Raw genomic sequence first — 16581 nt, 5'->3', positions numbered from 1 at the left:
TCCCACTGTGCTTCACGTGAATCTCTTTGAAATGCCGTTTCTGTTATGTAGGCAAACATGGCAGCCAATTTGCACACAACGAACAATAATGTGATAAGTGACCAGTTGATCTGTTTTTGGTGGTGGTGGTGGTTGAGGGAGTAATATTAATCAGGACATTAGGAGAATCATACAGCACAGAGGAGGCCATTTGGTCCATCGTACCTGTGCCGGCTCTTTGAAAGAGCTATCCAATTAGTCCCACTTCCCTGCTCTTTACCCGTAGCCCTGCAAAATTTTCAAGTATATATCCAATTCCCTTTTTGAATAGTGTCATGGAACCTTTAGCTTGCACTTAAATCATAGGAACTTCAAGACAGGGCCTCAGATTAGTTTCTCAACTGGTAGCACTTTCACCAAGTGGGTTCTGAGCAGTGCACTGTGAAGCCTCCGACAGTGCAGTACTGCTTCAACTTGTAACCTGCGATGTGCTGGCCATGAGGCGAAAGTGCTAAGAAGTAAGTTCAGCGGTCACAAATTACTAGTCAAACAGGTATGAAGAGAATCATTTCATGATTATGCTAGGTGAACGTCACACAGCACTGCACTGGTCAAAATACTAAGGCTTAAGTGTGCAGTGGTCAGACCCCACTTGGGGTTGCATTCACTTCTGGTCTCTGAGCACTATTTCCCAATGCAATAAATCTATAGCCCTTTCAGGGAGATAATTTTCTCTTGATATTAGAATAAAGAACACAGAAAAGCATACTCCAGCAGAATAATGCGCAGTCAGCCAAATTTCATGTTTCCTTAATTAAAATGAGTCACATCAGATGACTAAATCTTACCACTGCATCCACCTGTTGCACCTACTACCTTGTTACTTGTGCTCCTAACCACTTACTACTGCGTGGTTCTCCTTGAGTGATAGAAGGCGGAGAGGGTGATGGCTGGAACATTTCCACCCACCCACAGTTTAGGAGCTGAGCTGCTGTTGTGTGCGTTTGCAGTAAGGGTTAAGGCGTACGCTGAGAAAGATTGAAAGGACTCTGCTCTGTGTTTTGCATGACCCAAGTGGATGCTGTCACTGGATGGTCAAAAATGTACCATCGCCCAACATTGATATCCATCACTTCAATGAGTACAGATAAACTCCTCCCTGTTTCAGTTGGAGCATCAAAGCTGGCAGCAGAAGTAATGACGCATAGCCTTTTGAAATGCAAAATTTGGCACTCCTCTAAAACTAGATGATTTGCATATAACGATTTTAATTGGTTGTAATTTTAAAAAATATCGTACATTGAAACTTCAAAAATGTCACAAAATGTAATCACAATTATACTTGAGTGGTATTGATATTTGATTAAGGAGAACTACAGCAAATTGAGGACACTCCTGAAGGAATGCGTATGCCAAGAACTAATAAATGCAGCAGTGTTTGGTCTATTGAATAGTGCTGATAATTTCTCTTTCAAATAAATACATATTAAAACAGCTGAACACTGGAATTCAAGCTACTGTTTTTGCACTATTACTGTAAACACTACAGTGTTCTGTTTTTGAAAGTGCTAGAGATGTTAAATATTCCTTTGAAAATTTTAATTGAATCATCATAAAGAATTCTCACTTGGACAGTGCAATGTTTTGGCTGTTCTGGTTCAGTCCTTCAGTTAAGCTGCTTGTACTGAATTACAACCTACTCTGCTCTGTCACTTCCATTATAGCAATAATTTAGGATGGTAACCTGAAAGCTTCTAAGCTGCCACCGAGTCAGAAAACTTTCTATTTGGCTGTACAAAGGACCTCACCAATTAATATTTTGTTTACAACATAATTGTTGCTTTGTTCAAAAACAAAGATATTTTAAAGAAAAACAAACTGTCCAAATTCTAATTCTGCTATTGTGTTGGAGTGTGTAATTTAAAGTTATATATTCGACTGTGAATGAAGTTCTCCCTCACAGCACACACTTGAGCCACCAGATGGCAATATAAACCGATCTGTACTTCGATCTACATCAAACGTATCAAAGGTACTCTTAGATTTATTTATATTTTAGTGGTTATCCTGTGGTGCTGCTCAGCAAGTGAATTGGAGGAATGTTTCTTTTGCCTCCAGCATGTGCATGTTCTCACTCTCTTATTTTCTCTCTCGCTCTCTCTTATTCTCTTATTCTCTCTCATATATACTCTGGTACTTCCAGGGTTCCCCACTACTTTTGCCATATACACTGCCGCTGTCTTCCCTACCTCTTTGCACTTCTGTTCTCCCCTTTCCCCAGCCTTCTATCCAATAATGGATCCTACACTTAACCACTTTGGTCCTACTCTGCTTTCTCTCTCGTCTCCATTTCCTTGTCCTCTGCTCTTCCCTTTTCTGTCCCTCTCTTCTTCCCATCCCACACCACTCTATCCAACTTATCCCAAACTTTAAAAAAAAAACTCAACTTGTTTTGCAGCAGAGTTGGAAATTAAGCTTTTAGTGTAACATGTAAAGAGGCTATAATGTATTTCAACGCTATAAGCACCTTAAAACATAAGTGCTGGATCCTAGCTTTGGTAAGCTGGTTGATAGAGAACTGCAAAGATGGCTGATGCCAGAACCAGGAGGGTGGTCATGGCCCCTCTCAAAACATCAGATACGAGGGACAGGAGGGGCGGGGGCAGGCAGCATGTATGTAATTTAAAGTTCTGTATTCACGTGTGAATGAGTTCACCCTCATGGTAGTTCCAGGCCTGAGTCCCACAATGGTGGGAATGGAGGCTGTGGCGTACAGCAGGAAGAGGTGTCAGGTAGTGTATCGGAGGGGGTCTGAAGACGGTGATAGTGGGGATGGAATGGTGGATAGAGAACTGGGCGAATAGGTGGACGAGCAGCGGGAGCAGAGCTCAAGAGAAAGTAAAGCGGATGGTCCTGTCGAGCGCAGTGCCACTAAGGTAAGTAATAAATGTAGATACTTTACTGCTTAAAACTGACACTCGGGCGTGACAAGAATAATATGATAAGTAAACGTGACACAAACACAGTCTCAAAACTTTGAATATATTGATAGATATGTTCCAACACCACCAAAACAGATTAATTATTCATTCACCCTCCTGCTGTTTGTGGGACCTTGCTATGTACAAATTAGTTGTCATGTTTGCCTACAAACAGTGACTTCAAAAGTAATTAATTGCTTTGGGATGTGCTGAGGGCATGAAAGCTGCTGTATAAATGCAGGTTCCTTCTATCAAGTGTTTTTTTTGTTGAATTCATGTTTGTTTCAAGTAAATAGATATTCTGAAAAGCTTAAATAAATTTGTGACAAGGCACTGTTGTGTTTTCTGATTTTTATGCTACAGAATAAGTTTATTATTTTAGCTTAACTGCAACATATTATCAAGACTGAACTATAGAACTGAAAATATTTATGTATGCTTATATTAAAAATGGTGCATTTTATTTGAAAATTGCAGAAACTTTGAATTGTATTACACTCTCCTGATCATTTGTTCATATTGAGCAATTAACAAAGGCTTGTATGTTCTAGTTCCTGGAGAGTTCCCAATCATGGCTGTTCATGTAGGGGAGGTCAAGCAGAGGCTAAGCACATCTCCGCAGGGAGAGGAGTAAATCAGGAGACACATCTGCTCAGGCTGCCCTCTTGCACCTTTTTATAAGATTGAATAAAACAACAACAACAATTTGCATTCATTTGCATCTTTAAAATGTCCCAAGGCGTTTCATAGGAGCGTTATCGAACAAAATTTGACATTGGGCCACACAAAAAGATCTTAGGACAGGTGACCAAAACTCCTGCCTTTTGACTGTGCTGGGAGAGCTTTGGGAAAGGCACTAAAGAAATTCAAGTTCCTTCTTTCTTTTCATTACTTTCTAAACATTTATTTTTGTTTTGATTGGAATAGCAGAATAAAGCAGTCAAACTTCTAGTGGTGAGGCCAGTTTGGTGGAGGCAGTGTCAGTCTGGCAGAGGCGTTTATTGGAGCAGCATTGTAATTTTGCCTATGGCCATGAGAATGTTTGTTTTTTTTTGTGACGTGCTGTGCTTGTACATGGCTCGTTTGCCATGTCTCAAGAAAGCATTAATCATCGAGAGCATTGTGCAATTCAAAATAAGAGTGACAGCATACAATCGGTCCACTGGATGTACCCACAGCATATTTACCGCACCGTGCCAGCACACTGTAAGTTCATTCCATTGCAGTAATAGTCTGATTATCTGTACAAGCGATGGAGAAGTAGCAAGACTGCAAATGGTATTTCCGAAAGAAATTCCTTAATCGGTGGTGTTCATGCTAATATAGTCACTTTTATATTAAGCGTTCTTTGTGTGGATGTTACTAAATAAAGAACTTACTGATTTGTTCTGCAAAATGGTTATTTTAAGATGTTCACGAATACTTTGAAAATCACTCAGCCAGATTATTACGCTGATACTTAAATGTCTGAGAATTGATGTTAACTAGTCTGGATCCTGTCTGCTGAAGTCAGCATCCTTGGGGATGCAGTGATTTTTTTTTTTGCAAAGCTATTTGCAAATTCCTGTGAGGAGATGTGATCTGTTGGGGGTGGAGGAAGGGAAGAGAACTAATGATGCGCTGTCCACAGCAAAACGGGTACTACGATTTTATATTGTACAGTATGCGCAACAATAACCTTTCCCATTAACCAGTTCCCTCTGGGAATATTAAGTACTTGTAAGTAAAAATTTTTGCTTTCTAATGAAGCCTGATTAGTGTTGAGTAAAGATAGTCCTGGGATACTTGAGCCAGACTGCATCCAATTCCATTATGAGGATAATTATTACATTTGACAAGTTATCGATCGAATGTGCTCACAGTTCTTACTGACATTTATTTCTCTTCCACCCCCTTCCTTTTTCCCATTTGTGCTTTGCTCCTGCTTTGATACCATCTCCGTCCCGCCAGTGACCTAGCACTACGGAACTGTTTTCTCACGACAGACTTGACTGTAAAAATCGGCGATTATGGGATCGGGTTCAGCCGGTACAGGGTAAGCAGTTTACTTCTTAAGAGCTCTTCAATCTCCAGTGCTAGTTGTTTCAATGCTCCTCTGGATGTGTATCTATTGGTATAGCTAGGTTTACTGTGGTTTTAGGCTAAATTCTGCATTGTTTACAGCATGAGTCACTCCTTTTATTTACATATTGCCCATGGAGAGTAACTGAATCAAATTATGTGTATGTATAAATGTGTAAAAATTGTACCAGTAAGGAGTGTTAAGTTAGGCTACAAAATGTTTGTTGAATACATTGCAGTAATTGGGTAAACGTGCATTTTAGAGAGTTACGTAAAAATTCTGGTTTAGAGGCAGCAGTGATGCTGAATGCCGCACCTTTTTTCTCTCTCTGCATTTCTAAACACAGATGTTTTCATTCAATGGAAAATGGTTATGTTTGGTCCTCCAGCTTAAAAATCCCAAAAATTATCAGTATTGAAATTTTCCGGGACCCGATGCTGTTACTATAATTGATGAGATGTGGTTGGTGTTAGATTAATGTAGTAGATGCCTCTGGGGAACTGGAGTTTAATTTCCAGCCAAGGGTAGGTAAAAGTCACGTATCGGGTGGTTAAACGGTTTCGTGTAAATGGACGACTCTACTGCGTATTGTGACGATGGTGTTTTGGAACATAATTCAGCATCTAGCCTAACAGTACTAAAGACTTTCACAAAATGCAAAAAGAAGTGTGAATGTTCTTTATATCTTTATAGTGTTTTAGTGCAAAAAGTATTACAGTGTGCACTTACAGCTTTAGATTATATCTAAATGTTGTCCACTAATAGCTGCCTCATCTATCAAATGATTTATCGGCTGTGGGTAAAAAATAAAATAAAACCAGACACAAACTTGTTCTGTAACCCAACTGTTACATTCTCCCAGCTGGAGCAGGATGCATAGTGACGAACTATATTTTTGATTTTTATTTCCATCTCTAAGAAATATTTCACACATATAATTTAAAACTGTGTTTCGGGCCCATGTTCATGAAAATCAGTTTTAAGGTTGGTTATTGTAGGATTTCTATGTAGTGGGCAATTGGCTTTTAGGTTCATTTTTCTATACAAAACAGTTGTCTTTGTATCTGACAAAATTACAGTTGTTACCTAAGGCAAGATATGCTTACAGCGTGAATCATAGAAGTTTACAACATGGAAACAGGCCCTTCGGCCCAACATGTCCATGTCGCCCAGTTTATACCACTAAGCTAGTCCCAATTGCCTGCACTTGGCCCATATCCCTCTATACCCATCTTACCCATGTAACTGTCCAAATGCTTTTTAAAAGACAGAATTGTACCCGCCTCTACTACTGCCTCTGGCAGCTCGTTCCAGACACTCACCACCCTTTTGAGTGAAAAAATTGCCCCTCTGGACCCTTTTGTATCTCTCCCCTCTCACCTTAAATCTATGCCCCCTCGTTATAGACTCCCCTACCTTTGGGAAAAGATTTTGACTATCGACCTTATCTATGCCCCTCATTATTTTATAGACTTCTATAAGATCACCCCTAAACCTCCTACTCTCCAGGGAAAAAAGTCTGTCTATCCAACCTCTCCCTATAAGTCAAACCATCAAGTCCCGGTAGCATCCTAGTAAATCTTTTCTGCACTCTTTCTAGTTTAATAATATCCTTTCTATAATAGGGTGACCAGAACTGTACACAGTATTCCAAGTGTGGCCGTACTAATGTCTTGTACAACTTCAACAAGACATCCCAACTCCTGTATTCAGTGTTCTGACCAATGAAACCAAGCATGCTGAATGTCTTCTTCACCACCCTATCCACCTGTGACTCCACTTTCAAGGAGCTATGAACCTGTACTCCTAGATCTCTTTGTTCTATAACTCTCCCCAACGCCCTACCATTAACAGAGTAGGTCCTGGCCCGATTCGATCTACCAAAATGCATCACCTCACATTTATCTAAATTAAACTCCATCTGCCATTCATCGGCCCACTGGCCCAATTTATCAAGATCCCGTTGCAATCCTAGATAACCTTCTTCACTGTCCACAATGCCACCAATCTTGGTGTCATCTGCAAACTTACTAACCATGCCTCCTAAATTCTCATCCAAATCATTAATATAAATAACAAATAACAGTGGACCCAGCACCGATCCCTGAGGCACACCGCTGGTCCGAGGCCTCCAGTTTGAAAAACAACCCTCTACAACCACCCTCTGTCTTCTGTCGTCAACCCAATTTTGTATCCGATTGGCTATCTCACCTTGGATCCCGTGAGATTTAACCTTATGTAACAACCTACCATGCGGTACCTTGTCAAAGGCTTTGCTAAAGTCCATGTAGACCACGTCTACTGCACAGCCCTCATCTATCTTCTTGGTTACCCCTTCAAAAAACTCAATCAAATTCGTGAGACATGATTTTCCACTCACAAAACCATGCTGACTGTTCCTAATCAGTCCCTGCCTCTCCAAATGCCTGTAGATCCTCTGTCTCAGAATACCCTCTAACAACTTACCCACTGCAGATGTCAGGCTCACCGGCCTGTAGTTCCCAGGCTTTTCCCTGCCGCCCTTCTTAAACAAAGGCACAACATTTGCTACCCTCCAATCTTCAGGCACCTCACCTGTAGCTGTTGATGATTCAAATATCTCTGCTAGGGGACCCGCAATTTCCTCCCTAACCTCCCATAACGTCCTGGGATACATTTCATCAGGTCCCGGAGATTTATCTACCTTGATGCGCGTTAAGACTTCCAGCACCTCCCTCTCTGTAATATGTACACTCCTCAAGACATCGCTATTTATTTCCCCAAGTTCCCTAACATCCATGCCTTTCTCAACCGTAAATACCGATGTGAAATATTCATTTAGGATCTCACCCATCTCTTGTGGTTCTGCACATAGATGACCTTGTTGATCCTTTAGAGGCCCTACTCTCTCCCTAGTTACTCTTTTGCCCTTTATGTATTTGTAGAAGCTCTTTGGATTCTCCTTGGCCTTATCTGCCAAAGCAATCTCATGTCCCCTTTTTGCCCTCCTGATTTCTCTCTTAACTCTACTCCGGCAATCTCTACACTCTTCAAGGGATCCACTTGATCCCAGCTGTCTATGCATGTCATATGCCTCCTTCTTCTTTTTGACTAGCGCCTCAATCTCCCGAGTCATCCAAGGTTCCCTACTTCTACCAGCCTTGCCCTTCACTTTATAAGGAATGTGCTTACCCTGAACCCTGGTTAACACACTTTTGAAGGCCTCCCACTTACCAGACGTCCCTTTGCCTGCCAACAGACTCTCCCAATCAACTTCTGAAAGTTCCTGTCTAATACCATCAAAATTGGCCTTTCCCCAATATCATTCTCCATACCTATCTTAAAACTAATGGAATTATGATCACTGATCACCTGCCCTTCCTTATTTCCCAAGAGGAGGTCAAGTTTTGCCCCCTCTCTAGTCGGGCCATCCACATACTGAATGAGAAATTCCTCCTGAATACACTCAACAAATTTCTCTCCATCCAAGCCCCTAATGCTATGGCTGTCCCAGTCAATGTTGGGAAAGTTAAAGTCACCTCCTATTACCAACCTATTTTTCTTGCAGCTGTCTGTAATCTCCTTACATATTTGCTCCTCAATTTCCCGTTGACTATTTGGGGGTCTGTAGTACAATCCTATCAAAGTGATCTCTCCCTTCTTATTTTTCAGTTCTACCCATATAGACTCAGTGGGCGAACCCTCGGATATATCCCCTCTCACTACTGCCGTGATGTTCTCCTTAATCAAGAACGCAACTCCCCCTCCTCTCTCACCTCCTGCTCTATCTTTCCTATAGCATCTGTACCCTGGAACATTGAGCTGCCAGTCCTGCCCCTCCCTTAGCCATGTTTCAGTAATAGCTATAACATCCCAGTCCCATGTACCCATCCATGCCCTGAGTTCATCTGCCTTGCCCATCAGACTTCTTGCATTGAAATAAATGCAGTTTAATCTAGACTTCCCTTGGTCTTTGCCCTGCTTTCTCAGACCATCTGTCTGGTCATGTTTTGTACACTCTCCCTTACTGCCTTTTTGTTTCTGTCACCACTTTACTTCCCACTGACTTCCTGCATCGGTTCCCATCCCCCTGCCACATTAGTTTAAACCCTCCCCAACAGCACTAGCAAACACTCCCCCTAGGACATTGGTTCCAGTCCTGCCCAGATGCAGACCGTCCAATTTGTACTGGTCCCACCTCCCCCAGAACCGGTTCCAATGGCCCAGGAATTTGAATCCCTCCCTCTTGCACCATCTCTCAAGCCACGTATTCATCCTAGCTATCCTGTCATTCCTACTCTGACTAGCCTGTGGCACTGGTAGCAATCCTGAGATTACTACCTTTTGAGGTCCTACTTTTTAGTTTAACTCCTAACTCCCTAAATTCAGCTTGTAGGACCTCATCCCGTTTTTTACCTATATCGTTGGTACCTATATGCACCACGACAACTGACTGTTCACCCTCCCCCTTCAGAATGTCCTGCAGCCGCTCCGAGACATCCCTGACCCTTGCACCAGGGAGGCAACATACCATCCTGGAATCTCGGTTGCGTCCGCAGAAACGCCTGTCTATTCCCCTTACAATCGTGTCTCCTATCACTATAGCTCTACCACTCTTTTTCCTGCCCTCCTGTGCAGCAGAGCCAGCCACAGTGCCATGAACCTGGCCGCTGTCACCTTCCCCTGGTGAGCCATCTCCCCCAACAGTATCCAAAACGGTATACCTGTTTTGGAGGGAGATGACCGCAGGGGACTCCTGCACTGCCTTTCCTACTCTTCCTCTGTCTGTTGGTCACCCATTCACTATCTCCCTCAGTAATTTTTATCTGTGGTGTGAGCAACTCACTGAACGTGCTATCCACGACTTTCTCAGCATCGCGGATGCTCCAAAGTGAGTCCATCCGCAGCTCCAGAGCCGTCAAGCGGTCAAACAGTAGCTGCAGCTGGACACACTTCCCGCAGGTGAAGGAACCAGGGACACAGGAAGGATCCTGGAATTCCCACATCCCACAAGAGGAACATGACACGGGTCTGGGATCTCCTGCCATGACTTAACCCTTAAGTTAGCTTAACAACAACTACAATGTCAAGAAAAAAAAAGGAAAGAAAAACTACTTACCAGTCACCAGCCAACCACTTACCTGTTGGCTGTGACTTCGTGCCTCCAGCAGCTGCAGCTGAAATAAACTAAAGACTTAAAAAAAAAGACGGTAAAAGAAACCCTCACTCGCTAGCAGCCAATCAGCTCCTCCCCTTGTGCTGACGTCACTTTTGATTGTCTTACCTCGCTCCTTGAAGCCCTGAACTCTTTATCGCTGATCCGGCACTCCGACACACGGCCCCCGACTCCGGCGCACGGCCCCCGACTCCGGCGCACGGCCCCCGACTCCGGCGCACGGCCCCCGACTCCGGCGCACGGCCCCCGACTCCGGCGCACGGCCCCCGACTCCGGCGCACGGCCCCCGACTCCGGCGCACGGCCCGCTCCTTACCTCAGGCGCTCCGATTGAGGCCTACTCCCCGGGCCTCGCTCTTTATTTAGTCCGGCGCTCCGACACACTGCCCCTGACTCCGAACAAGTGAAATGTGATACAAATTCTTTTGCTGCAAGAAAATGCACTAGAATTCTGCATCCACCACCCGCTATCTTTAGCTTCATTTTAATACTTGATTCCTATTCCAGCCCTGCCTCCAAATTCCATTATTGCGGAATTCACCCCACAAATGCAGTACTGTGGTCGTGGTACTGGGATAGCAACCCAGAGGTGACTAGTTGTAACACTGAATTTGAGTAAATTTGGTAATTTGTGGACATCAGTTTATTTTTTTAAAAATTGACCGTGCAAGTTGCAGACTGGTTTACCAACGTTCTTCAGGGAAGGGAACCTGTCACCCCCACCCGGTCTGGCCCACATAGGACTCCAGTCCCACACTCTGTGGTTGACTCTCAATGCCCTTTGAAGTAGCCCAGCAAGCCAGTCAGTTATACAAACGTTCGCTACAGAAGTAGGCTCACCACCACCACCACCACCACCTTGGGGCAACTACAGTATGGGCAATAAAGGCCCTCCCCCCCCCCCCCCCCCCTCCCACTCCACGTGCCTGTCATATCCTACAGTGGCAGGCTCCTATTTCAATGGAATTTAAATATTGGAAATGGTTCCACAATAAAAATTAGGATATAAATCTTTCTACATTTGTTTAGGATGGGGTCCAGTATTTTTTTTTCAGTGAACCCATATGTAGTTTTCATTTACATGTCTTAATGTTCATGTAGCTAGAGTTTCACAATTTAAACACAATTAAACTTGTGCTTTTTTTTTGTTGCAGAGTGTCCTGCAGGTTGTGCAAATGTCAGTTTAAAATATATACAGCATGCAACTGTGAGAGTATGTTATCTTCAAGTTGTACTTTTTTTTTCCCCCCTCCAACTAGGAGGATTATATTGTAAGTAATGATGGTCCGTATATTCCTCTACGCTGGATTTCACCTGAGCTCGTGGGTGACGTCTGTGGGAGCATAGTAGTAGCAGAACAGACGAGATACAGCAATATTTGGTAAGCTTACACTAATCACTTCTGATCTTTGAAGTAACCTTTCATCGTTCCCTGTCCTCCACACACAAGGGTTACTTGTACCACCTGAGCAGAGGATCACCGTATTGACCGCACATAGAAGGACACAATGGGCTGAGCAACCTTTTCACAATTCAAGCATTCTTCTGGTCACAGCACAAAACTTTCATTTAAACAAAAGCAAAATACTGCAGAGGCTGGAAATCTGAAATAAAACAGAAAATGCCAGAAACACAGCAGGCCAGGCAGCATCTATGGAGAGAGAAACAGAGTTAATGTTAACTCTGTTTTTCTCTCCACAGATGCTGCCTGACCCTGCTGAGTGTTTCCAGCATTTTCTGTTTTTATATTATAAAACTGTGTCATTTGTTCTCTCGTCAAATGTTAATTGATTAAAAGATTCTATCGATTTATATGAAAAAGCAAGCGGTACAAATCTGAATCTATGTACATGTGCTCTGGCAGAATTGTTATGCTGGATATGTCGTTTTGTATCTTGTGCATTATTTTGTAAGTGATGAAAAATTGACATTTTTCTCTCTCTCAACCGTTTCCTTTTTTTACAGGTCGTTGGGTGTTGTGTTGTGGGAGTTGTTTGAGAGTGCCAGCCAGCCCTACATGCACCTTTCCGACAAAGAGGTGCTAATCTTTGTTATAAAGGAACAGCAAATTAAACTCCCTAAGCCACAGCTGGAGTTGACTCACTCTGACAGATGGTAATTGCTTGGTTTTATAGCTTTATATATTTTGTTGAAAAGTAATTCCCCACTGTTGTACCTGTGTTAGTCATAGGGCTTATGTAGACAAGGCACTGTTGCTAGGAAACAAAGATGCATGATACGTTTATCTTGACGTAAAATGTCTGCATATGTGTATTTATAAATCTGCAGTCAAAAATATTAAGCAAATCTATGCTTCAGAATGAATCTACGTCAATATAATCAGATTGAAACTACAACTGCATCACTGTGTATGCAGTTAAAAATATATGGAGAAAAAAATCTCTATTTAAAAGTAGCCAGACATGGAGAGATACAGTACAGTATACAAGCTGGTGCTTAGAAATCTGTTTCTCTAATTATACTTTTTGATTGAAAGCTCGTTGTACAAGAGTGGTCTGAAACCACAAATTATCTTCTGTTTGGAGCTAAAGTGAGACTTATAAATTTTATACCTGGATTACAATAATTGGGAGAATGCCGGTTTCATTGTGAATCTACACAGAAAATAATTTCTCAATTTGTGGAGATTAAACTGTTGAGGCACTGAATTTTTTCAAATTAGAAACCATGCAGCACACTTGAGGGTCACAGCAATATAATATAAATGACATTGACTCAGAAAAGTGTAAGTGGGCAAGGGCTTGTAATGAAATTTTTGCACGTTGGTATCCATCGCGATGTAGTCGTGTGAGAGCTCGTGGGTTGGAAACGTGAGAAAGCAGCTTGTGGTCAAACTGTACTTGGTTTCAAGGTAAAATGGGACAAAATCAGAAAGGAATGGTAGCTTCCCCTCATATCCCTTTAGAAGACATTGGGGGCAGTTCAGGCATGACTGCAAGTGAATAAGCAGCCTAGCACCTGAACCCCTGTTTGACTGCAAAGTGGAGTGGGTGCTGCATGAGGTAGTTGTGAGGAGAGTGCTCTTTGTGCCACTCGATTGGCACCATCACCATAGGTCTGTTACTGTCACTGGATGTGCCAGCCTTATGCTACATGGTAGCTGCAAGTGTCCTTGCAACAGATGGCACAGCTCTGTGTCCAGCTGTCCTATGACCAGGACCCTGTGAAGACAATTCCACAAGGTTGTTACCATATGGCTGTCAGGGCCTGCAGATATGGGTGGTATCTTGGTGGGTGCAGTCAATCAGGTAACACTGGCTGTGGCTGATGACCCTGACATGCACTCTTTCATGCTGTGGCACGTGAAACCATGACAGACTGTGATTGGGGTTGCTTCCTTGGACATTATGGTTAGTCAGACATTCACACTATTGTAGTGCTATCAGGCTTTCTCTGTATGCATTAAAATTGTCTGCCAAATTGAAGTATGCTCACCTCTATGCAGATGGTGGATGTGGAGGTACCAGTGGGTGGGCACAGCCTAGCCAGCTTGGCATTAATCTGTTGGTGATTCTGTTTTTCCAAATACCTTGGATAGGCGGATTCCTACTTGGAAATGCTTTGGTGTCAGTAATACTGCTAGGACAACAAAGAACATTTAGAACAATTGGCACAAAGGCTCATGAGAAACCAAGTGCCAGCAGGGCACCAACATATGAAAATGAAGGACAGATAAAGATCAATGGTCCATCAACTCTGTCCCATACTGTCATGGTGCATCTTATGCACACTCTGACACCTGCTCCCCCTCCATCCGCCCATGCTATCTCCTTGGAGGGGCAAAAAACTAGAGGAGAGAAAACTTTTTTTTTATTCGTTCACGGGATGTGGGCGTCACTGGCAAGGCCGGCATTTATTGCCCATCCCTAATTGCCCTCGAGAAGGTGGTGGTGAGCCACCTTCTTGAACCGCTGCAGTCCGTGTGGTGACGGTTCTCCCACAGTGCTGTTAGGAAGGGAGTTCCAGGATTTTGACCCAGCGACAATGAAGGAACGGCGATATATTTCCAAGTCGGGATGGTGTGTGACTTGGAGGGGAACGTGCAGGTGGTGTTGTTCCCATGCGCCTGCTGCCTTTGTCCTTCTAGGTGGTAGAGGTCGCGGGTTTGGGAGGTGCTGTCGAAGAAGCCTTGGCGAGTTGCTGCAGTGCATCCTGTGGATGGTGCACACTGCAGCCACAGTGCGCCGGTGGTGAAGGGAGTGAATGTTTAGGGTGGTGGATGGGGTGCCAATCAAGCGGGCTGCTTTATCTTGGATGGTGTTGAGCTTCTTGAGTGTTGTTGGAGCTGCACTCATCCAGGCAAGTGGAGAGTATTCCATCACACTCCTGACTTGTGCCTTGTAGATGGTGGAAAGGCTTTGGGGAGTCAGGAGGTGAGTCACTCGCTGCAGAATACCCAGCCTCTGACCTGCTCTCGTAGCCACAGTATTTATATGGCTGGTCCAGTTAAGTTTCTGGTCAATGGTGACCCCCAGGATGTTGATGGTGGGGGATTCGGCGATGGTAATGCCGTTGAATGTCAAGGGGAGGTGGTTAGACTCTCTCTTGTTGGAGATGGTCATTGCCTGGCACTTATCTGGCGCGAATGTTACTTGCCACTTATGAGCCCAAGCCTGGATGTTGTCCAGGTCTTGCTGCATGCAGGCTCGGACTGCTTCATTATCTGAGGGGTTGCGAATGGAACTGAACACTGTGCAGTCATCAGCGAACATCCCCATTTCTGACCTTATGATGGAGGGAAGGTCATTGATGAAGCAGCTGAAGATGGTTGGGCCTAGGACACTGCCCTGAGGAACTCCTGCAGCAATGCCCTGGGGCTGAGATGATTGGCCTCCAACAACCACTACCATCTTCCTTTGTGCTCGGTATGACTCCAGCCACTGGAGAGTTTTCCCCCTGATTCCCATTGACTTCAATTTTACTAGGGCTCCTTGGTGCCACACTCGGTCAAATGCTGCCTTGATGTCAAGGGCAGTCACTCTCACCTCACCTCTGGAATTCAGCTCTTTTGTCCATGTTTGGACCAAGGCTGTAATGAGGTCTGGAGCCGAGTGGTCCTGGTGGAACCCAAACTGAGCATCGGTGAGCAGGTTATTGGTGAGTAAGTGCCGCTTGATAGCACTGTCGACGACACCTTCCATCACTTTGCTGATGATTGAGAGTAGACTGATGGGTCGGTAATTGGCCGGATTGGATTTGTCCTGCTTTTTGTGGACAGGACATACCTGGGCAATTTTCCACATTGTCAGGTGGATGCCAGTGTTGTAGCTGTACTGGAACAGCTTGGCTAGAGGCGCAGCTAGTTCTGGAGCACAAGTCTTCAGCACTACAGCTGGGATGTTGTCGGGGCCCATAGCCTTTGCTGTATCCAGTGCACTCAGCCGTTTCTTGATATCACGTGGAGTGAATCGAATTGGCCGAAGACTGGCTTCCGTGATGGTGGGGATATCTGGAGGAGGCTGAGATGGATTATCCACTCGGCACTTCTGGCTGAAGATGGTTGCAAACGCTTCAGCCAGAAGTGCCGAGTGGATAATCCATCTCAGCCTCCTCCCGACTCTAGACCGATTTGGGGAAATTCTCCGACTCCTGAAGGAAATCAAACAAGTTCCATAAGACCATACTGACTGGGAGACACATCCCCAATATCCACCTACCCTCTATGTAGCTATGTCGGCCTCACTCAGGGACTCGTCCAGCTCTGTTTTGAATGTTGTTTGCAGCCAATATGCACTCACTGCATGAGCCGGCAACTTGTTCCATAGGCCAGTGACTCTGGGAAACGAAGTATCTCCTGATATCTAACTTAGTTCTATGCTGATGTAACTTGTATTCATGCCCCATGTCCTCCCTAACCTGTCTAAATCAAATAGCCTATCTGCATGGACCGAATCTAATTCTTTCATTATTTTGATGACCTCAATCAAATGTCCTTGAAGTCCCTTTGCTTTTCCCGAGTAAAGGTGTAAAAAGGGTGTAAGGATAAACCCAGCAACTACAGGCCAGTCAGTTTAACTTCGGTAGTGGGGAAACTTTTGGATACGATAATCCAGGACAAAATTAACAGTCGCTTGGACAAGTGCGATTAATTAAAAAAAGCCAGCACGGATTTGTTAAAGGCAAATCGTGTTTGACTAATTTGAGTTTTTTGATGAGGTAACAGAGGGTCGATGAGGGCAATGCTGTTGATGTGGTGTATGTGGACTTCCAAAAGGTGTTTGATAAAGTGTTGCATAATAGACTTATCATCGAAGTTGAAGCCCGTGGAATAAAGGGCAGTGGCAGCATGGATATGAAATTGGCTAAGTGACAGGAAACAGTGTGTAGTGGTGAACGGTTGTTTATTGGATTGGAGGGAGGTGTACAGTGGTGTTCCCCAGGGGT

General features: G+C 43.9%; 1 protein-coding gene across 1 annotated transcript in view; it reads left to right on the top strand.

The window, feature by feature from the left end:
• Positions 1–16581, top strand: part of lmtk2 (lemur tyrosine kinase 2) — a 107630-nt gene that overhangs the window by 67416 nt on the left and 23633 nt on the right. Inside the window, exons 8-10 of the mRNA XM_068003494.1 lie at positions 4911–4995; positions 11436–11557; positions 12142–12291. Coding sequence (XP_067859595.1) covers positions 4911–4995; positions 11436–11557; positions 12142–12291 — 357 coding nt within the window. The remainder of the gene's footprint in view (positions 1–4910; positions 4996–11435; positions 11558–12141; positions 12292–16581) is intronic.

The sequence above is a fragment of the Heptranchias perlo genome, chromosome 22 (assembly GCF_035084215.1).
Source record: "Heptranchias perlo isolate sHepPer1 chromosome 22, sHepPer1.hap1, whole genome shotgun sequence".
In the NCBI taxonomy this organism is placed as follows: domain Eukaryota; kingdom Metazoa; phylum Chordata; class Chondrichthyes; order Hexanchiformes; family Hexanchidae; genus Heptranchias; species Heptranchias perlo.
Note: the sequence above shows the minus strand (reverse complement) of the source record. Positions and strands in the feature narration are given on the sequence as shown.